Below are 24,368 nucleotides of genomic sequence, written 5' to 3'. Positions count from 1 at the left end.
TTAAACACTAGAATGGACCTTTCAGAAAATATAAATGTTTGAAGCATCTTGAACTAGAAAGAACTGAATTTCATGCACCTGTAAAGAAAGCAAACTTTTATAAATTTCAAATACATATCGCCTACAATATGATGTTATTCAGGACGAAGCTACAGCAGTATAGAGCCTCATGCTAATAAAGCAGTTTACCATGTAACTGTTTCCTTCATGAATCACACCTTTTCAATTTATTTCCAAGCCATCAATAATAGTAAAGGCTATTGTAATTATATTCCTTTTCTTGGCTTGTGGCATCAAATTTGTCGTAGAAGATTTGTAAATTTAATTATTTTGGGAGAAGTTGCTAGTCTGGATGTAAGTGTAAATATTTAAATTTTGGCTTGAATTGTTTGTTGTTCTTCTATAAGAAAATTCTGTTACTCTTATTGATTACATATTTTTTTCCTAAGCCTATGTCACTAATTAAGTTCATTAATGTATAATTGCTAAGTAAATTAGCAATATCATGGCTGGGTTTAATTCACTGCAAAATTATGAACACAGACTTTTGTTCATAAAATTCCTTCACATGAGTAAAAAAGTATGATGGCTGCTATATTTACTATTTATTTGTATCTTTTGTTATTTCTGCCATGATTTCAAGCGTGTGTTCACATGAACGCCCGTTATATTACTTTCATTGTTTGTTTTCTTTCTCATTTTGTACTTGTTTTATGTATGGTTACTTAATTTTCTGAATGTTTTTTATAGTGAAATAAAGCAAGCGAGACGCTTCGTTTATACAAGATCTGTGAGATGATACTTGATTAGTTCATTTTTCAGAAAGAATGTACTGTATGTAAACTGAGTTAAAGTGATGCTACTATATTATTAAAGTTTGCCAATTATATCATGCATGTTGGGCGCTATTTTAAGGAGATTTTGATTGATCTTAACAAGAAAAATGACATGAAAAATGATAAAAATTTATATGACCAAGATTAACGCAACTATAACAACAATAATAGTGAGAGAGAATTATTTAACAAATAAAGACAAATGACAGAAGAATTTGCTGATGAAAAATATAAATAATCAATAATAACAGGAATAGCAATGCGTATTTAATTGAAAATAAGACGTAAAGCGTAATTTTTAATGATTCCGCATGTGTAATTTCAAGCCGCATTTAGTCTGAAAATCTTTACTGCATGCAGTACAGTGGTAAACAGGTCTATTCATGTCATGAGTTACCATGTGAGACTGCAAAATGTATCTTCGAGTGTAACATTTTCCGCATATCGGACAACTGTATGGCTTTTCACCTGTATGAATCATCATATGTTTTTTCATATCTCCGAACTGAGTGAAATTCTTTTTGCATATTGAACAACTGTACGGTTTCTCACCGGTATGAATCATCACATGTTTTTTCATATTACTGAACTGAGTAAAATTCTTTTTGCATGTTGGACAACTGTACGGCTTTTCACCGGTATGAGTCAGCATGTGTTGCTTCATATTATCGGAGTTAGTGAAATTCTTTTTACATGTCGGGCAACTGTACGGCTTTTCACCGGTATGAGTCATTATATGTTTTTTCATATTACTGGAGTCAGTGAAATTCTTCTTGCAAATCGGACAACTGCACGGCTTCTCACCGGTATGAGTCATCATATGTCTTTTCATATTACTGGAATCAGTGAAATTCTTCTTGCAAATCGGACAACTGCACGGCTTCTCACCGGTATGAGTCATCATATGTTTTTTCATATTACCGGGATGAGTGGAACTTTTCCCGCATATCGGACAACTGTATGGTTTTTCACCCGTATGACTCATCACATGCCTTTTCATATTGCCGGACTCAGTGAAGTTCTTTTTGCATGTCGGACAACTGTACGGCTTCTCATCGGTATGAGTCATCGTATGTTCTTGCTTTTGGTGTACATCGTGGCGTTGCTTCTTTTTCGTTCTACTTTCCTGCTTTGACATTTCCATTACTTTCATGACTGTTTCGATTGGAATTCGTTCATCACTGACTTTTGAAGCGGTTGAATACAATGTTTTTGTTTGAAGCAATTGCAGTCCAATTTCTTCTTCACACTTTCTTTCCATTGATAAGCCTTGTAATGCATTGCCTTTCTCTTTCACTTTTGATATTGATAAATCCAATGGTTCTGTTTGATCCGTTTGCGCTACCTCAAATGATATGCAATTATCAATCTCATACCGGGTAAAAATTTAAATCTCCATGGTATCGCAACGCTATGTTCTATTTTTTAAACTTTAAATGGGCTTACGGTTGTTTGAATATTGTTCAGTTGCAAAAAGAAGAAGAAGAAATAGATGAAATGCATGCCAACTGCCAACGAGAATAATTTGTTGCCAATTCTGAAAACATTCAAATTTACTAGGCAATTGCTCATTGACAAATGCCGAAGGAAAAATTTGCCCAAATAAATGCTTTTCTAAATTATTATCGAGTTCCAAATCTTTCTCATAAGTCAAAACTCTAAAAAGAGAACAAAATAAATGAAAGAAATTTGTGGAAGAGAGTTTGACAGAGGCCTTCTGTTACTTCTGTTAGATATTGTTAAATAATCGCATGTATAAATGCTCATTCAGATGGAGGTGGCAACTATGTATATTGATAACTTTGTTCCGCGTGCAACAAACAATATGGGGCTAATAGTAATAGAATATAAATTATTACATTTAATGATATAATAATAGCAATCAGTGTTTGATCCTTTACACTGAATAATTTCATTTCAGCTGCTATATTATACTGCTGAAAATAATTTATGCAAAGCAATTGTGACATTTTTTGCAATTTTATTTCATCTTTGAATTTGTTTCATCTATGGTTCCTTAATTTCCTATATTTTTTTATAGTGAAATAAAGCAAGCGAGACGCTTCGCTTGTACAAGATCTATGAGATGATACTTGATTATATGTGAATTGGATTAAGTGATGCTGTCATGTTATTAAAGTTTATCAATTATATAATTTATGTTGGACGCTATTTTAAGAAGATTTTGCTTAATCTTAACAGGAAAAGTGATATAAAAAATAAAAATTTCCCAAAGTTGCAAATCAGAGGTTAAAAAAAATTACTGATTCGGTGCGAACTTCTATGAGAGTCACTTTTTACATATTGTCATTTTAATGGAATTAAAATGAGCAATTGAATTCCAATAACAAATCGACAAATCGATGGATTTTTAACTGATGGATTCAACTATGGCATTAAAAGGCAAATGGATTCTGCACACAGTAAGATGGCTGATCATCTGCTCGCTGTTGCTAAAATTTCGGGTCACCGACTTGCTGTGATCTTTAGTCTAAAGTTGGATTTCAGAGACATTAATCTTCCCACTATATTTAAAAGAAATTGGTTGTTGAAAAAATGTGAAAAAGTCAGAAAAGTATTTAATAAAACTGAAATTCATCCATTTTATTGTTTAGTAAATTTATAACATTGTCTGATTTAACTCAATGTGAACAAATTTAAGATATAATCAGTACAAAATTACTCTTCTTCAAAGTTACAAATGACAGTAAATCTTATTTTCTTTTTTACTTATTCTCATCTTATTAGAAAGTTATGAAAATGCAAAAATGACAAGACCTCATGTGAAATAATATATCTACATGAATTCACTATAACCTTTATGAGAACTAAAGAAATCTTAATTGCCAGGAAATAATTGTGAGGAAGTAAGATGCTAACATACAAATAAGCGAAGTATTTGATCACTCATTACATTTTAGCATTGCGGAATAAAAAAAAAAAAAAGAAATAATATTCAAATAAATTTGTACATAAGCAGAATTAAGACCGTAAATTGATTTTTCATTTCGTTATATCAAAACAGCTCAAATCTCATAAATAGAATATTTCTGCTTTATTAGTATTACAATATATGAATTCAATAATTTGCAGTGTCAATTTTTGTCAAGATTAGATGCATTATTTTCAATGAACTTGCAAGAAAAGATTATGGCTGAATCAAAAAAAAAGTGAAACAATTGCAGTTGAATGCTTGATAAGATATTTTCAGGTGAATAACATTGAGAGAAGAAATAAATGAGCAAAGCTAAAATGGGAAATAAAAAATAGTTGTGATCAAGTTATTTTCGACATTGAAATTAACTTTAATTATAAATTTAAGAATGGATCGTTATGAAAATTTGTACCAGCAGTCTAAACAAGGATATAATTTCAAATTTTGACTTAACTAAGTGTCAATAAAATTATAAAATCAAAATTCATCAAATACATTTATCTATCTATAAATATGCATGTCAAACTTAATTTATATTTTTATTTCCATTGTACTTTCATTAGAACGATATATTCACATCCTAGCATAAACTTTGACAACCAAAACAAAACAAAAAAAAAAAATTCCAAGATTTTGCTTTGGAACTAAACTAAAATGACAAAATAAAAATGATTATGATTAGAAACATTTTTGACATTGAAATTAATTATAATTGTAAATTTAAGAATGGACCATTATGAAAAACGTGCATTTTGCGCAGTTTTTATAATTTAAATAGAGAAAAAAATTTTAATTTTTGCAAAAACTTTAATCTTATTAGCACTTAATTAAAACGAAATTTAACAAAATTAAAGACTTTTCTCTCATTTAAATTACAGCAACTGGTAGAAACTGCCGGATTTTCGTAACGATGAATGCTTAAATTTGTAATAAAAATTATTTTCAATGTCAAAAATTAATTGAGAATATTAATAATTACATTTTTTATTAATTTCGCCATTTAAATGTTATTCAAATATGGAATGTTTTTTATTTAAGTTGTCAAGTGACCACGATAGGATGTGAGCAGATCACATGCATGGCAAATATAATTGTCAATTATGTTTAGAAAACATATTTTCTTAATGAATTACAATTCTATTATATTGTCTCCACTTAATTAAAACAAAATTTATTTTCTTGGTTTAAATTACAGGAATTGATGGAAACTGCAAAATTTTCGTAAATATGCATACTTAAATTTGCAATTAAAATTAACTTCGACGTTGAAATTTGATTAAAACTGTTACTAATTACAAATTTTATCAATTTCGCCATTAAAGTATTATTCCAAAGTGAATTTTTGATAGTTTTTTCTTTTGGATAAGTTGTATTATATCAATAAGTTCAACATCAGTCGTTTTGAATGCAAAATGAACATTTGATTGATTTTAATTTGTGTTACGATGTGATTTTATCAGAGTTTTGAGAAAATGGTTCTGTGCGAAGTTCGTACTTTATATCAGCAAGCCATGACGATTTGATAATTTCGTCATATGGTCGTCGTTTTAATGGTACCGGATGTACCATAGCATAGATAAGTTCTTTTACTTCAGCACTCAAATTACGACGACGTGGAAATGTAATCCTACAACTACGGATTACATTAGAACTTACGTAAGATCACTTATTAATAATTGATATCTGTTATATATTATGTAGTTAATGCTTGAAAGATAATCGAAAAGACTTAAATATTAGAAGTATTAATTTACGAAGGTCAAATCACATATACTATAAATAATTGAAGTCAAACTACCGATGTTGCAATTGTTTTTCAAGCATTTTATTGATATTTCGATCATCATATGGCATAAATCCGGTAACCATAACATATAGCAATATACCTGTACTCCAAATATCTGCCAGGAAACCGTTATATGGATATGACCTAAGTATACACTTTTCATTACTGTATTGGGCAGAAGTTGCAGAGTTTTACTTTCATATGCAACATCACAGAAAAGTTTGAATGAAAAAAAGCCTGGCTTATCATAATTATCATCACCTCAATAATTCAGGTGCAACATAAGCTCGAGATCCACAAAATGTATGCGACACTTCATCAGCTTTCATAAATCGAGCAAAGCCAAAATCGCCAAGTTTAACATTATCACAACTGTCCAATAATACATTTTCACACTTGATATCACGATGTGCTATACTGATTGATTTCAAATACTAAACTATTTTAATATGATTGAGATCTGATTGAAAATTTAATAGATTTATGATTAAATTTATTACACAATTCTTTTTATAAACATTTAAAATTTGTTATGAAAAAATATTGGATATTCATCAAATGAAAATTAAAAAAATATGTGTATATATGTAAGCTTTTAACTTATAACTCGTTCTGCCATGAATAACAAATTGTGAAAGATTCAAATGTCACAGTAATTAAATTGAAAATTCAATTAAGTAATTAAGTTGAAAAGTAAATTTATGTAAAAGGAAGTAATTTTATTCAACTATACCTGATTTAAAAATGTCAAAAATCATGCTTACAAAAGTTTAATTAGCTAATTACAATAATTCATTACATATTAAAATACCGTAAGTGCTTCAATAAGTTGTCGAAAATAAAATCGACCCTCATCCTCATCGATCCAATTATTTTTCTTGATTTTTTGTAAGAGATCACCGTGCATAGCATATTCTTGAACGAAGCATACATACGGTTCCTCATTTATGATCTGATAAAGAAATCTTTTATCATTTATGATCTGACATTAAAGAAATACAATAAAAGCATCTTGAAATGTTCTTTTTTCTTTTTGCTTCTTTGTTTTTCGTTTATTTTTTACTTATTTGTTTATTTTTGATTTGATAATTTACATTGTCCAATGTATCATCACATCATTTTATCACTTTAATTGGTTATTAGAAATATTATCATTCTTATCTTCGCTAGTTCAGTTTAATTCGTTTTTTTGGTCTGTTTTCATTACTAAATTTGTTTTTGCTGATATAAATTAAGAATGAATAATTTAGACTGGAACATGTTACTTTATTTGTTGTAATATAATAAATATAATTAAATATAAATCTCAATATATAATTAAATATAAAAAATATAATTAAATATAAATCTCAATTAGCATTTTAGTGCCAATGAAAATTGCTACTAATATTAAATTGTTATTATTGCTGTGAAATTAATTTTCTGATAGAAGTTCGATTAATGACTAACTTCAAAATTTTTAATAATATTTGCATGGTTCAATTGCTGAACGATAATTTTTTCACGTGGTAGAAAACGTACTATGAAATCAGAATTTGAGCTGAAAATAATGAAATTTTGATTTGATATTCACATGAAAAAAGAATCGGAAATGAAGGAAGTATTTAACTAATTAACTTTAATTTAATTAAAGATTAATTAAAGGGTTAATTAATTGTAGCATACCTTGTATCAATAATTTTAAGTGCAACATTTTTTTTCATTTCACTATGCCATGCACATCTAACCGATGAAAATGTCCCCTTACCTGAAAAATGCTATACAGTATTTGTCACCTGTAATGACTCTCAATTATATAATTCTTTTAATTGTTTTCATTTGTATAATAAATTTATTTTATTTTGTCATATTTCTACAATTTTTTTACAATTACTAATTGTAAAATAGAAAAAAACTTACATCAAATCTTTAGTGATTTTGTATTCCTATTTGCATTGCTTACTATTAAAGTTTAAATTTAAAATATAAATTAAAAAAAAAAAAATAAAAATTGTTTTCAAATGTTACAAAATTTTTATAAATGTTTTTTGAAAATTATATTCATATGCGCAAACCTATAACTTGCTTATAATAAATTCCTTTTCCTTGCAAACAGTTCAAAATTGTCACATTTGATGCGACAGTTTCAGAATGATTAGTCTCTGATTCTATCGCCATTTTTTCTATGCATCGTTTTTCCCATATAACTTCAATATATTTCATTATAGCTTAACTTTCATTAAATTCAAAACGAAAAAAAAATGAAAGAGACAAGATATTGAAATTTGAAAATTTTATACATTTCTAAAAAAAAATTTTTCAAAGTAGATTTACTTTCAAAAATATATAACATTTATATAATAAAAAATTTTATTTCATTTAAATTCTCTCTGCTAAAATCAATCTACCAACCATCAGTACAACAATAGAAAAGATTTGAATCCAACAACCTTTCACACAGATGTAAAATTACTAAAATGATCGATTGCAAATTCATGCTGCACTTTTATTTTAGTTTAATCATTATCAAAAATTATGAATTGTAAATGTAAGTTAAAAATTAGACAAAAAATTAGATTACAGTGAAAATTTTTAATTTTAAACTTCTGACATTACTGTTTGAAATGAAATCGCTGTGTTAAAAAAAAAAAAAAAAAAAAAAAAAAATGCACTTAAGGTCAAATCTATCTAAAAAAGATTTTAAATTTAAATAAACATTCAATTCATTCATTAATTTAAAACTTAACAATTCAACGATCATTTTGATATTTTGTAAGGTATAAGTTTAACTTATATATTTTTATTAAGAAATATTTTAAATTACACAATTGCATTGCATTGTTGTGTCTAGCGTGTCCATTGGTTACCCTTGGCAACGTTACCATTTGCTTTTGCTTAATTCCCATCTAATAACAGTGCTATTTGATGTTAGGCCTTCGATCAGAGTTTACCTATAGAATATCTCATCATATTGTACCTGGTTGTGCACGATTTGGTATAATTGATGAGACAGGACAATTACAACTTATTGTTGCAACAACAACAAATAAGGTTTGTATGCAAATTACAGTCACTCATTATTATTTTTTTTTTATTAAACAAATAATAGTTTCAAATAATTGTCGAATGTAATTTTAATAAAACTTTTCTTTTATATGCATATATATATATATTAAATCTTTCGTTTAAGAATGATATTTCAAAAATAAGCAATATTTCATTTTATTGTAAGCATGAAAATTTTTAATTAGAAATTTTGAATTTTTGAAATATTCGCTAAATTTCAGGTTATAATTCATGATAATGAAACAGTTCTTAATATAAATGAAAAAATTCGTGCATTGGAAGTAACCACATTGGATAAGACACATGATGCAATTATTGTTGGTACAATAAGTGGTTTATTAATTTATGATGCTTACAATAATACAACATTAATTCAACGTGAAATTATTGATGGTGTCAATTGCATACAGGTGTAATTTTTGATATATTTACCTGAAAAGATATACATGAAAAAGTTTTGTAATAACATATATATATATATATAAAATGATTCGTCACATAAAATATGTAAATTTATTTGATTAAATAATTTGAAATATTAGTTTTCAATTTTGACTGATTTATCTAATTTACTCGTTTTAAAATTATTACTTTTATGTACAAATTCTTCATTTTCTTTATTAACTTCATAAAATCAAATTTCAGGTGGGAAAATTTAACACCTATGATAAGCTTATCTTTTGTGGTGGCAATTGTGCTGTCTGGGGTTTAGATATCGAGGGAAATGATGCCTTCTGGACTGTTACTGGTGATAATGTCTTATCACTTTGCTTATCAGATATCGATAATGATGGTTTGAATGAGGTGTGAATTTTGTTGATAAATTTCTGATCTTTTTACCTTCATTAATTAAACTTTATTCAGGTAAAAAAGTAAAAACAAATTGTGTCCCGGAATTTTTCAACGATACATTTTGTTTTTTTGTTTTTTTGAAATATTGCTAAAGATATATGCATGTTCAAATAATTTGAACATAAAGTTCACTGAGTTCAAAAAATTTAATCAAATTTTAAAATTTGCAAAAATTTTAATAATATGAAATTCTTTTATTTTCATAATCTTTCACTTATTTCGATAATATAAAATTTTACTTAAACTGGAATACTGAGTGCTAATTCAGCATGTTCTATCTGAAATTGGAACTTCGGGAATTCAGTTTATTTCCAGTTTATATGGTGCAAAATGCATCATTCTTGATTTCGATTACAATGTGTCGCTATGCAAGCCGAGCGGAATGACGTACAAAGATAAAATAAATGGATTTAAAAAAAAAAAATGGAAAACCAAGATATGAAAATTACCCATGAAATAAGAAGAAAATGATTTGAAATACTTTTTTGAAATTCTCCATTTTTTTTTTTTTTTTCAGCTTATTGTTGGATCAGAAAGTTTTGATATTCGTATTTTCAAGAATGATTTGTTACTTTATGAAATGACAGAAACGGATGCCATAACCGGATTATGTGATTTGGGTGATGGTATTTTTGCATATGCCTTAATGAATGGTACATTAGGTGCATATAGTGGAAATACACGGTTATGGAGGATAAAAAGTAAAAGTCAGGCTGTAGCATTAATACAATTTCCGGATCCTAAAGCTTTGGTATGTACATGGATCCATGGTAAGGTAAGCTAATCATTTTAATTAACCAAAAATATTGCTAAAAAGTAAATTCTACAGCAGTTAATTACGTGAAAATTTTTATTTAGAATATTTTGAAATAAGTAAAAGAAAAAATAAAACTTATCGTACGCTTAGAGCATATAACGTAATATTGCAGATTGATATGAGAGATCCAGTAACAGGTGAAGTAAAATTAAAAGAATCAATCAATAATCAGATTGCTACTACCTTTATTACCGGTGATCAATTAATTGTTGTTTCTACGGATGGAAATGGTTTGTTTAATTGTTGTGTAAATGAATCATTTAGACGATCATTCATAAATAAAAGAAAAAAGAAAACTTCTCACTCATTAATTTAATATTAATATAATTTCTTCATATTGAACTTTCACCTTTTTCAGTTCATGGTTTTATAATTGATAAGAAACAAAATAGAATTAATGATAAGCAAAATTTATTGCATGAACTTAATCTAAAAAAATATGATTTATTGGTAAGTATATATTTTTTAAAACAAATATTCTAAATTCTTCAATAGTTTTTTTTTCTCTAAATTTCACTTTTTTTAAAATCCTAAAGTAACGCGAAAAATCTATCATTTTTTGACTTAAATAAATGAAATATGTTAAAATTGTTAACGTTGATTATGTATATTATATGTTAGTTTTATTTACAATTACGTGAAAGCTAAAGTATAAATAAATTTTAGCCCTATATTCAAGGTAAGCGTTTCTTCTTTTCCTTTTTTTTTTGTTTAGAATTTAAGTGCCAGTTTTTACAAGTAAATATTAAGTTTTAAGAAAAGAAAACAAAAAATTAGTGTTTTTCTCATTTCAAAAGTAAAACCTATAAATCTAAATTGTTTTTCGACGAATAAATTCTTAATTTAAAGCATTAATTATTACTAAATAATATATCTGTCGGATTTCAGACAGAATTACAAAACTATGAACAATGTAGAAATAATGCATTATCAAATGAGAATGAGGGAAATAAACAAATCATTCCGGTATGTTTCACGTTTTAAGCGTATTTAGTTTTATTAACTTTAATTTCTAAAAAAGTTATTTACATGTTTACGTTTATATCATCTTGCAGTACGTATCCTTACTATTCGCTAGTTAAATCAATTCCGGTTTCAACGAAGAAAACATACATAAAATAATAAAAAATAATTCATTGATTACGTTTTGTCAACTATTAAATTTTAATTTTTAATAATTCTATTAATTTGTTGAAAAATTAGATCGACGCACAATTTAATTCACAATATAAACTTTAAATTTTTGATTATTATATTATATAAACTTGAAACTTATATTTATATTAAACTTGTATATAAACTTACATTAAACTTGCAATTTTCTCATTATTTCAGGCTGATACCATTTTGGAAACCTCTTTAACAATCAATAATCAATCAAAGGTACCATCCGTTGAATTACAATTGATTGTTTCCAGTGATGCTATCATCCGATCTGTTATTTTATTCGCCGAAGGTATTTTCGATGGTGAATCATACATTATGTATGTTTGCTTTTTCTTTTTACATTTCTTATTTGAAATTATTTAATTTGGGAAAACTTTCGATTATACAACAATTTCTTTTCATGAATTAAACTTATTCTTATTACTATTATTTTTTTTTTCACTAACTATTTTTGTTTTTTCTAGAAAGAAAAAAAACGAAAATTCAACATTTTAAAAAAAAAAATAAATTTTCAGACATCCAACCGAAAATTATTCTTCCTGTATTGCAATTCAACTTCGACCTACCAAAGATATAGCTGTTAATCTTCACATTAAGGCACTCGTAGGATATGCTAAAAGGTTTATTGATATTTCTCTCGAATACATATACATTACTTAATACTTTTATTATTTAATTTGTAGCAAAAAAAATTCCGAAAAAAAAAAAAAAAAAAAACACAAATCTTACAGTATTCCATTAAAAATTACTTTAATTTCTACTAGTGATCATTTCAAAAAAAAAAATGAAGAATATAAAAAAGGCTAGCATGAAAAACAAAACATTATAAATACTATTTTAGCACTCAGCTACACGTCTTTGAAGTAACACGTAATATTCCACGTTTTATGATGTATGCATTAGATACGGAAAAGGAAAATGTAGTACAACCAGAAGGAAAAGCAATGTTTCATATTAACGAACGACCACCACGTGTAATTTACTTCCATCATATTAATAAAAGTCATTTCACCAATAAAATTTTTAAAATTAGCTTAAATTAATATTGAAATTGAAAAAATGTTCAAAAAATTTTTTCCTAAAATAAGATTTATTTCAGTTAGCAATTTGGGTTAATAGCAATTTTTTACTAACTAATGAAATTGTCTGTGAAGATGATTTCAACCTAACTGTTAATTTTATCAGTTTACGAACCAGCGAATCATTGATTATTGAAATGGATGGAAACGGAAAGGTTATATTAAATCATTTTTTTTTTTTTTTTGCTGAAGCGTTTTGGAAATTCTGTCAAAAAAAATTCCGGAAAAAATTTTTCTCAAAAAAAGTGATTTTTTTTCAAAACTTGGCAAGTCAGAAAAGCACTAAATAGCATAAGAATTCTGATATTCTGATAAGAATTCCGGTTTTCACTCAATTTTCTATCCAAATCTTGCCGGACCATTGAATCATCTAAATCAGTAATCTTCCGGCTATTAAACAAATAGTGAGTGGATAGCATTAGTATATTAAGTTTACTTTCAAGCTTGTTGAAAATGTCACTGAGCTAATAAGCAGTTCCATCTTATAAACTTTTTACACATACAAGGATAAAAAGTTAAAATGTATTCAATGAGAAGTATAAGTAAATATGTATTTAATTAATTAATGTTTACTTCAAAATTATTACCAGATTAATTAATTTTTTATTTTTATATATTGGAAAAAAAATTGAAAGTTGGAAGAAACAATAGAGAATGCTAAGCATCTAAAAACTATCAATCAATTATTTCAATTTTTTCAATTTTGCAATAAAAGGAAAGCAATTGAATTGATATTTATAATTATCATAGAGCAAATAACACACTCCAAAAATTAAACTTTAGATTTGTAATTCGTTTTTTTTTTTTAGACTTTGATTTGCAAGCGAAAATTCCATATCAAACAAAAAAATGAAAAAGAGGGAGAAAATTTAAATATTTTACAAAAACTTATTTATAGGTAATTATTCAAAATAACGACATCGAATTAGTTGGTAATATCATTCAGTCAATTGCTGAAAGTTTTGGAATCACTGAAATACAAACAACGGCAGAATTTCCTCGTGAAACTGCCAAACTCAATGATATTACAGAAAAGGTATTTAAATGATATTGAAAAAAAAATTTTTTTTTTCACTCATTCGACTTGTATTTCGATAAAATGTGAATTTTAACTGAGAAAATTGAATTTTTTAAACTCAATGCTATCAAATTTAGTAAATGCATTATTAATACCACTCGTATTATCAGTACCAAACATTTGGTACCACTTGTGTTTCAATGTCAAATGATTGGTACCACTTGTGTTGTCAGTGTCAAACAATTGGTACCACTTGTGTTGTCAGTGTTAAACGATTGGTACCATTTGTGTTTCAGTGTCAAACGATTGGTACCATTTGTATTATCAGTACCAAACATTTTGTATCATAAAATATCTACCATTCAAGAAATAACACCAACTAAATGTTTTCATATAAAATGATTTCGATTTTGTTCTTTTCTTTGTCCTACAGCTACATGAAATGTACATTATGCGTGATCGATTATCTGCAACGATAGCCGAACGATCTAATTCGATCAAAGAAATGTTGGTACGAGCTGAAGATGCCCGAACTATCAATCAATTGTAAATTGTTTGTCTTTTTCCCGAAATGCTAGGATGATTATTGATCATTCCTCAGATCTTTCAATCGATTCACTTTTATCTTTTAGTTTTCAGTTTTTTTTTTTTTGATCAATCAATATATTTAGAATGCTAAAACGATAGCAATATTGATTATGATTAATTTCAATGTTTTGCAAAAACTTACGTAAATTTTTTTTTCTTTTTTTTTTAGCTGTTTAATGAGTAAATATTATCAGAAGATGCATACGTTAAATCAGGCAATGGTAGCAGAACATAAAATACGTTGTAATAATCATGAAGAATTGCTTAAACTTCTTCGAAATCTTAACAAAATTATTGAACAAGGCTCTCGACTTCGAGGTTTTTCTTTTTTAATTAATTATACTAATTAAACTATTAGCATTGTTAAATTGAAATGACAGCAAAATCATTGTAATCTATAGAAACATTAAGAAATATAACAATTGAAATTCTACAATTCTTTCTATTGCATGTTCTTATCATTATGTAAATTATAAGCTAATTATTTGAAGTACATATTTCGATATATTTCAATTTTTCATATTTCAGTGGGTGCACCAGCTAGTCGATTAATTTCAGCATGTCGAGATGCAATTGTTCAGGAACATTTTGATATGCTTCAAAAAATTATCCTCTTTGGTGTATAACATGTAAAACAAATAATAATAAAATATCGCTAATTTTTTTAAGAATTTCAAATCAGGGAATAATTTCTATAACGTAAGAAATGACGTATTTTACGTATATAGAGTATGAAAATATAAAGCTAATTGGTTAAATATATATCAAAAAAGGCTATTATAAAGGAATGAAAAAGAAATCAATCATTGTGCATTAAAATGAATTGAATTCACTTCATAATTCCGCCATAAGTTCTTCCTTTTCATTCTCATCCATTTCAGTCGCTAAAAATAATCTATTCATGAATTCGTGAAATACTTATGATTACTGAATTTATTATTCATTAAAAATTAAAGTATTATTGAATTTTGTAAAATTGATAAAATTTACTACCAAAATTTATTTAAAATTCTGTTAAAAATTTAACAATCTTTTTTTAGATAAACCATAGCAAGAAAATATATACCATATTGTCCGCAATCCGGAAGACCACCCATTACCCGTGAGTTATCAAATTCTCGACCATATTTATCAACACACCAACAGAAATTCTCATGACATTGCTCTGCCTTATAATATCCTTCTAATGTACAACGTGGATGAAAGGTACCTAGATACCGTAATCGACAGAACATTCATTGTGCAAAATTACAGTAAAAGTAACGTAGTAAAAGAAGCATACTGTAGAAAAAACATTTCTTTTATCGGAGTGAATGATGAAATGAAATTTAAGAAACTCAGATTAAATCACTCTGGAAAACTCGAATTTATTGACTAAAAAATTTTCGGTCAATTCTCACAGTGCTTTTCCGGAATCTTTTTAATCCTTTATACAATTCTTCAGTGATAGAATAGTTTAAAGATAAGAAGAGATAATTACATTAAAATATACCTACCCAATAAATGTGGATCTTGTTGATGTTTTGCTGCATGACATGGTGGTTCATGGCGATCATTATCAGCCCAAGCAAAGCAATCACACCACTCGTCTAATGTTATCACATTATCATTGCCTGGCTCCGTATCTGTTATCAGTATTTATCATATTTCAAAATATTCCAATAGAAAAAGATGTATTGCAAATAAATAATAAATGTGATGAAACTATTCCAGAAAATGCTTTCTTCCTACTATTCTAAAATCATAGAAATGATATCTTTTCCACTAAAAAAAAAAAATAATTGATCATATTTGTGACTTGATGAATGACGTAAACACACGTAACGTAAAAACGACGTGTAAGATTGTAAAAAGATAAGTTACCAACCACAGCGATCAATGTATGCTTTTAGACATTTCTCGTTTAAATCTGTTTCTAATGGAATTAATTCCTTTATGCTCAATTCCCCATCATTATTACCATCCCATTGTTGGAACATCCATGCAACATCCTTACGGCACATTGTCTTATGTTCTGCAATTAATTAATTAATTAACTGATTGATTAATTAATTATTCTGCACTTTTATTTGATTACAACTATTATTTATTCGCTTACTTATTAACTTATCTTCACTAATTGCAATCACTTTTTTTCTGCTGTTCTCTTGTTTATTCACTCTGTTTATATAATTCAGAGATAAGATTTCATTTTAAATAAGTATCATTTAGGTAAATATTATGGTTTACCGATTGATAGCTTAAATAAACTATTTAAGTTATTTAGATATCAAACTATCTAAGCTAACAGATGATAAGTTAAAACTTTCATTCCTGAATTTTTTTTGTTTTAAATTAATTTGTCTGAATTCTTTTTATATCCATGAATCGTAACTATTTTCACTTAATAGTATACGATAAAAGCTTTATCCGGAAAATTCCACCTCAGAGTAACGGGAATATCACGGAAAATGCAAGAAAAGAAAGCGAAAGATTTTGTAAAGAATTCTTTATACTAATAGGAATTTTCTTAATAATCTTTCTGAAACCGTTAAGCAATCAATGATGATTTATCAGTGATAATTTATCACTGATATGCAAAAAAGAAACGATATCAATATTTGTTTGATACGTACATTTCAGGAAAAAATGATAATAAATATAAAAATATTTTATCTATTTATTCATACATTTCTAATTCTTCGCGATATTACACAATTACAAAAAAAAAGAAAAAAAATGAAAGTTATCTAACTCTCAAATATTAAAACATCAATTTTACCTTTTCTATTCCTTCTCTCTCTCTCCACCCCTCTCCCTCTCTCCTTTTTAATTCTTTCCATTTCTTATAATCATTACAATCAATCATTTTAAATTAGCATGAAATTTTTTCACAAATTCCAAATCATTTTCGTAACTTTTTTTTTCTTCATTTTCTTTTTTCGTCGTCTTCAAATTGACAAATGAAATGAAATTGATTGACTGTTGTTGAAACATGCAGAAAACATATGTTATTAGGATATGGCACTCATTGTCATCTCATACAAATTGTCACCGGAGATAAGCATCAAGAAAATAGAATGAAGAAAACTAATTAATGCCGAAAATTTCAAGGCTCACCGATTGTATGACCCGTTTAAAATTATTTCTATTCCATTTATTTTTCTTATCATTCTCTTTTTTAAAATTAACTTTATCATTCTTTCTCAAATTTCATACTATTTCCTAATTTTTCTATCTCTTTATCAATATATATATATAAATTAAATCATATAAATATATTAATTAAAATAAATAAATAAATAAATAAATAAATAAATATATATATATATATATATATATATATATATATATATATATATATATAAATTAAAATATATTAACTTTTTTGAAAAAATTATTGGAAAATTTTTTATGCTATAGCTACTATTAAATGTTTATCACTTTTTTTCGGATAATTAAATTTAGAAATTATTTCTCTCAATTTATTCAACAATTTTTTATTGTCAATATTACAAAATGTTATTGCTAATGTATAAATTATCTTATAAAGTTTAAAATGGAATTTGAATTACTTTGAAAAAAAGAAGGAATAAAAAAATTTCTTTTTTTTTTGTAAGATGATAATAAATTTGGATATGAAAAATATTTCCTATTTAAATTAATAATAATTCTCAATTGTCCTTTTATTATTTTGTACTTTATTTTTAATGGTAAATGCAATTGGTATTTCAATTAATACAGATTTAAATGTTTGTAATTTTTATATTTCAAAATTCACAAAAAATTTTGCATCGAATTGTTCCATAATTCCATTTAGCTTATTTAATTAAATCAAAATTTGCATCATTTTTAGCAAAACAAAAGTTGATTATTTTGATCAAACCTGATAGGCTGATTAAGCTTGTGATAAAAGTTCAATTTTTTCAGCAAATGTGAAAAACTGAGAAAAAAAAATTAACTGATCCTTTATTTTTTATTTTTTTGCCTTAAGTCTCAGTTTGCAAAAATAAGAAAGAAAGAAACGGAAGGTTTTAGGAAAGGAAAGATCCGGGAGGTCAAGGTCAAATGTGTCTCATCCAGATTCTTTAAAAAGTAAAATATATATAACTTAATAATAACTTAAACTAATCATCTAACATCAGATCAGACAGTATATTATCCAAAAAGAAATTCTACAACTTAATAAATTCAGAAATAATTCTTCCAAATTAATAATTCAATAAAATCAAACAATTTATATTAATTCTAATGTATTTATCAAATTTAGAAACATTCAAAATTTAAAATTTATTTTTGTCACTTCCATTTTTTTTTAAATTTATTTTCCTATTCATTTTTTCACAATTTCTTTTAATCTATACTATTATCTCATCTATTTTTTCTTTCTTTTTTTTTTTTTTTTTTTTTTGAACAGTCATTTTCTAAACTTTCATTTATCTTTCAAATCATCCATTTCTCATTTTTCTTTTCATCAAATTGAAAATATAGAAGAAAAAAAAAAAAGTTGGCGCCTAAATTAATAGATTTTAATCAGTTGAAAGCCTATTAAAATACCAAATGGCTGACTGACTGACTGATTGCATGTGATTACTGTTGATAGGCTGTGAAATTAATTTGAAAACTTTTGAGGGTCACTTGAGAAAGAATTTCAAATTCATGCTATGGTATTAACAGATAGAAGAGAAGAAGTCTGTGGGGTATGTTGTCCTGTCAATTTGATGAAAATTGAAATTCGTCATCTATCGACAGATTTTCAAAATTGGAGGGATTGAGGGTCTTTTTCTCTTTTCTATATCATTCCCATCTTTCCCGCCGAACAATGATTGGCAATAAATTGGCCCATAAAATTTGTCCAAATTTTATTTCAATTTTAATTTCTGATATTAATTTCAGGAATAAAATAGACACATCTGCCAAATAATTTAAAACCTATGATTATTAGTGATTACAAATGAAATTTCAATAATACACAAATTTGTTTGTAAATTTTTTTTTTTACTTCTTTTCATGTATAAAATGAAATTATATGTTAGCTATTTATTTCATCAAAAAAAAAATTTTTTTTTTTTTTTGTTGATTTTTCCAATCTTTTTAAACTATTGCTTGAAATATTACTTAGAAGCTTTCGTTTTTTTTTTTTTGCAGTATTAATATAAGTATTTGATGTGATGTCACCACCATATTAGTTAAATGTCACATTAATCACATTTTCGTAAATCTGTTTGCATAGTTTCTTATCAATGATTTACCTATTATTCATAATATATCATTTAAAAAAAAGCTATCAAAAAAAGAGAGTTAAAAATAATTTTTATTGAAATGGAGAAAAATGGGAGGAGAGAGTGGAAATTTGACAGGAAGAAAATTCTGGTAGTTTACGACATTGGTGGGACAACAATCTAACAACGCGCACATCTTTTCGTCATTGCTCCAAAATCGCTCATAATCCAATTAGTTGGCGGTGATTGGACACAAACAGGTGATACTAATTCACAACACATCTCACAATCATATCACTTCGAACATCAAAGCTTATCAACGTTTATCATTCATTCATTCATTTGTCTTCCATTTTTATAATTAATTATAAAAATGATTTAAAGAAGAAGAAAAAAAAAAGATTTTTAAAAATTTCATCTGTTTTTAAATTGATTTTAAAATGATGAGGAAAAAAAGTGACGAAAAAAAAAGTATTTTAGACAATAATTGAATCATCGAATCATTGAGTTAACAAAAAATTTGTTTGAAAATTTAAATGAACTCTTATTTCTATGTTATATTATTATACTAATATCTATAACTAATTCTAATTTTTCTTTTTTTTTTTCTTTCTTTTTGCTAACCTTATACTAATTTGAAAAGTAATAATTTAAAAAATATTTTTTCTGTTAAATGCAAATCAAAATTGTAATATTTGCGCTTTCTTTCACTCATATATTTCCCATTTATATAAATAATTATAAAATGATTTAAAGAAAAAAAAAAAAGGATTTTCAAAAAATTTCCCCTATTTTTATCAATTTTAAAATGATGAAAAAAAAGTAGGAAAAAAAAAAATTTTTAGACAACAAATCAATAAATTATTGAAATAACAAAAAATTTGTTTGAAAATTTTAATGAACTCTTATTTCTATGTTATATTATACTAATGTATCCAAGTAATTTAATTTTTTTTTCTTTTTTTTTTATTAACTGCAAATCAAAATTATAATATCAACCAAATCTAAAAGAAAAAAAAATACTAATTTATTCCAAATTAAGCATAAAATTTCTTTAAAAATTTTTATAAGCAATCGTAAAAAACGAATTTTTTTTTTTCAATTGTTATATATTGCTAAAAACTATTAATTTCAGATTTTCTGGTCAATTTTATTATTTCAATCCTAAAGCAACAAGAAGAAAAACGAAACTAACGAAATCGTTTTTTTTTTTTTTTATGCTTCGACAGAAATTTCATTCAAATTTCAAATTATTCACAACAACAGCAGAAAATTTGAAATGCAACAACAATCAGAAGCATTTTTAAAAGTTGACAATCAAAAAACTGAAAAGATATATGTGACATTACAAAGTGAATTATTACTCTATTCACTATGCAATGGTTTATTTGCAACGATTGCTTTCCTTCTATTCCTTTATTTCATCTTCAGGTTAGCTTTTTTTATTTTTTAAATTTTATTTTTATTTTTTTAATTAGAAAATGAAAAGAAAAAAAAATAAATAATAAGGAAGAATTATTTTGTGTTTATGTGAAGCAACAAAATGCATTATGAAGTAAATAAAACTGAATTTATTTGGTTTATTTTTGCAAATTATTAATTTCAATCAAAATTTTCTTTTATTTTACAATCACTAAATTATTTTGCTAATTTATATAAATAAGTTTAATAATCTTGTAAAAGTTATAATAATCCTTCATCACTGAATTTTAATTCATTGTTTTCATTTGAAAAGTATTTGAAAAATATTTGTATATTTGGAATTTTGTGTATTTGAAATTTCAAATATTTGAAAAGTGAAAGTAAATTTTAACAACAAAATTTAACAATATGCTTATATTATTAAAAAAAATTTCATATTATTTCATATTATTCATATTATTAACAAAAATTTAACAATATTGCTTGATAACAACAAAATGTTTCATATTATTTGCTATAATAGACAATTATAAAATTTCAAATCAAATTATTATCAAAGTTATAACTCTATCTAATGCTGTCAAAGAAATACTTGAAAATGCTTATCATTATCAGTTATCTTTGATCATTATCAAAACTATCTCCAACAATTTTTCAACATAAAAAGATCCAATGAAAGAGAAAGATAAAAAATTTCTTTTTCATTTATACAAAATCATTACGGTATCGTATCATCATGTCGTGGTTTTTAAAAAATTTTAATTTTTTCCGAAACATAAGTTTTACTTTGCTAGAAGTTAACGATGCCTTCCTTACATTATACAAAATTTACATGTACGTATTTAGTCCTTTGATATGTACCGCTTTGTTATATAGATGATACAAGGTAGAAGGTCATCGTTTGATTTGTTGTAAAATTTACGAAAAAGGGTGACTGTCAAATTTAGAAGGAGAAAAAAAGGGAAAGACAAAAAAAAAAATAAAGAATAAAGTAGCTATTAACCAAATAATTTTGCCCTTTCTTTACTTTTATTAACATTTTATTTTATTTTAAAAAGAAAATTTATTAGCAAAATTAAATTTATATCTTAAATATTTTCTTGCAAATTTCCTTTCTTTTTTTTTTTGATTAAAATGTATTTAGTTAATTTGATGTACATTTGTAAGAGAAATAATTAGTTGTTTCATTAAATAACAAGATTTTTTTATTGATAATAAAATTAAAGAATGAAAAATAATAGTAAAGAGGAAATATATTGTAAATAGTAAAATCGGTAATAGTAATTAGTAAATAGTAATACTAATTAGTAATAGTAATTGGTAAAACAGATGATTTAAACAAATTTTTGGAGTTTTTTTTTTTTAGATTTTGTACTATTATAAATGTCGTTGAAAATTAATGATAAGAGACTTAATGATAATAGATAAGCACAGAAAAAGAAAAACAATCATAATTAGTAACAATTGTTTGTTATCACAATATCACTTATCATGATATTATGTGATTAGTATAAGTAAATCTAATTTTATTACTAAAACATTAGGATTAAAACTATTAAAAAAAAATCATCGATAAGTGATTACTTTTAAATGATTACTTGTACGCTGCAAAGCAGTAAAAACTTTAAATGAATTCTTTCCGATATTTATTTAATTTTTCTTTTTCTCTCCAATATTTTCTTCAAAAAATCATTCCATCATTTAAAAAAAACAAACAAATAAACAAATAAGTAAATCATTTTTTGATTGGAAAATAATATTTTCTGAGTTATACCAATGAATTGAATGAATTGTCATTTATATATTTCTCATTTATATATTTCGTTAATATTTAATTTAAGTTTAAATTAGGTGCAACTGTTTACTATCAACAATAAACACATATTGCGTATTAATTTATACGGTATTATCGGATTATTGCTAATAATTTTTATTTTTTTAAATTTTTTCTTTCATTGATTTATTTTATAAATTTGATTATGGAAGAGAATAAGGATTAGTTAATGCATGAATTGTAATAAATCATCAATAAAATTTAGCAAAGCTCAATTTCCCATAGAAATAGAATGAATGCTAAAGAAAAGACCGAAGAAAGAAAGAAGGTCATTGAGGACATAAAAATCAGTAGGGTGCCATTTGCGCAAACCGATGAAACTTTGCAACCATCTATGGAATAATATCATAATTCCTATTCTTCTCATTCATATTATTATTATTATTCTTACTATTATTATTATTATTAATATTAATACCAATATAATTATTTTAAATTTTCTCCAATATATATATTTATAAAAAAAGGATGAAATTTTTGGAAAAAAAAACTAAAAATTGAAGTTAAAACTTTTCAACGAAAACGTTTTTTTCATTTTTCCTGAAAATAAAAGAAAAAAAAACTATAAAATTTTTGATAATAATATTTAGGTATGTAATCAAATTGTCATCATCAGAATCAAATGATAAAAGAGAAAAACAAGTTGAAGAAGGATGTATAAATGATTCACCACCACCTTATGAGGTATACATTTTTTTGCATTTGATTTTTGAAAAATTAAAAAAATAAAATTGAATAAATACTTATATCATACATAGCAATCAAAATTGTGCAAAAATTAAAAAAAAATAATCTTTAATTTGATATATATTAATTGATATAATCATTAATTAAATTTTGAATTAAAAGTTAAAAAAAAAAATTATCTTTAATTAAACAATTTAGCTAATTTATTATTATTTTTTTTTTCAATAAAATTAATTATTTTATAGGAAGTAATAAATGGAATACGATATTAATTTTTTTTTCCTTGTTTTTTCCTGATAAAAATTCTAATAAAACATACTGTGCAGCGGTAATCCGGAATCGATAGTTGCTAATTTATGCATCTCACTGAACCATTGCAATAAGCGCCCACCAATACTATGTAATTTCTTCTCGTCACATTCTGTAAATATTATATTTATTTATTTTAATCATTCGATTAAAATAGGAAAACATTTCTATACATTTTTCTTTCTTTTTTTCGGAAATAAATATAAATGATATAATGTAAATGTTGGCATTCGATTAAAATATGTTAATGAAAAGTAAGCGCAAATGACGAAGTAATAATTTATTACAAATAAATAATGAATGCATTGATGATAAATTTTATTCAAAATAATTCATTTTTTTTTAATTGTTTTTTTTTTTCATTTCATTTTTTTTTTAATTGTTTTTTTTGTTTGTTTGTCTTTTATTGAAATACAACAAAATTCAGTTAATTACCATTGGTATTCTCAATAAACACACTGTGATATCATTTGTATAATTCTTATCTCTATCATTAGTGAAAGTATTACACTTACTAATCAAATAACAAAATAAAAATTAATGAAATTAAAAAAAAAGAAAAATTAAATTGATTATCTTTGTCTTTTTTTGGTTGTCGTTTTTTTAACTTATCAATATAATTTTACTTATCAGTATGTTAATTTTACTATTATCTTTATTCTATATATGAAGATTGAGATACTGAGCAGTAAAATGATAACAACTATGCATTGTGTCTGATAAGATAACAATTCAGTTTTTTTTTTTTTTATTTTATTTAAAATCTTTTTTTCTTTTAATGTATTTGTATGT

At 25.2% G+C, this 24,368-nt stretch overlaps 3 protein-coding genes across 3 annotated transcripts in view; 1 reads left to right on the top strand and 2 right to left on the bottom strand.

Moving 5' to 3' along the window:
- Window positions 1-5,211: 5,211 nt before the first annotated feature.
- Bm10582 (Protein kinase domain containing protein) lies at window positions 5,212-8,033 on the bottom strand (the record flags this gene model as incomplete). Its single annotated transcript, XM_001895039.2, has 8 exons — window positions 5,212-5,398; window positions 5,570-5,701; window positions 5,819-5,991; window positions 6,369-6,509; window positions 7,007-7,097; window positions 7,223-7,304; window positions 7,612-7,743; window positions 7,949-8,033. 8 exons carry the CDS (start codon window positions 8,031-8,033, stop codon window positions 5,212-5,214), a joined length of 1,023 nt encoding a protein of 340 aa, XP_001895074.2.
- A 428-nt stretch (window positions 8,034-8,461) lies between these two features.
- On the top strand, window positions 8,462-14,749 carry Bma-bbs-2.1 (Bardet-Biedl syndrome 2 protein homolog, putative; the record flags this gene model as incomplete). Its single annotated transcript, XM_043082338.1, has 15 exons — window positions 8,462-8,587; window positions 8,824-9,012; window positions 9,248-9,406; window positions 9,972-10,229; window positions 10,384-10,501; window positions 10,630-10,721; window positions 11,160-11,237; window positions 11,607-11,755; window positions 11,954-12,058; window positions 12,280-12,412; window positions 12,538-12,672; window positions 13,416-13,553; window positions 13,969-14,081; window positions 14,293-14,441; window positions 14,652-14,749. The coding sequence occupies 15 exons, from the start codon at window positions 8,462-8,464 to the stop codon at window positions 14,747-14,749; spliced, it is 2,040 nt and encodes a 679-aa protein (XP_042938272.1).
- Window positions 14,750-14,957: 208 nt separating this feature from the next.
- Window positions 14,958-24,368, bottom strand: part of Bma-test-1 (Thyroglobulin type-1 repeat family protein) — a gene marked incomplete at both ends in the record, with an annotated part of 15,333 nt that continues 5,922 nt past the window's right edge. The window contains 5 exons of the mRNA XM_043082337.1: window positions 14,958-15,007; window positions 15,190-15,333; window positions 15,620-15,748; window positions 15,991-16,137; window positions 23,587-23,688. Coding sequence (XP_042938271.1) covers window positions 14,958-15,007; window positions 15,190-15,333; window positions 15,620-15,748; window positions 15,991-16,137; window positions 23,587-23,688 — 572 coding nt within the window. The remainder of the gene's footprint in view (window positions 15,008-15,189; window positions 15,334-15,619; window positions 15,749-15,990; window positions 16,138-23,586; window positions 23,689-24,368) is intronic.

The sequence above is a fragment of the Brugia malayi genome (assembly GCF_000002995.4).
Source record: "Brugia malayi strain FR3 genome assembly, contig: Bm_v4_Chr4_scaffold_001, whole genome shotgun sequence".
Lineage (NCBI taxonomy): Eukaryota > Metazoa > Nematoda > Chromadorea > Rhabditida > Onchocercidae > Brugia > Brugia malayi.
The sequence above is the reverse complement of the archived record's forward strand: the minus strand, read 5'-3'. Positions and strand labels throughout refer to the sequence as shown.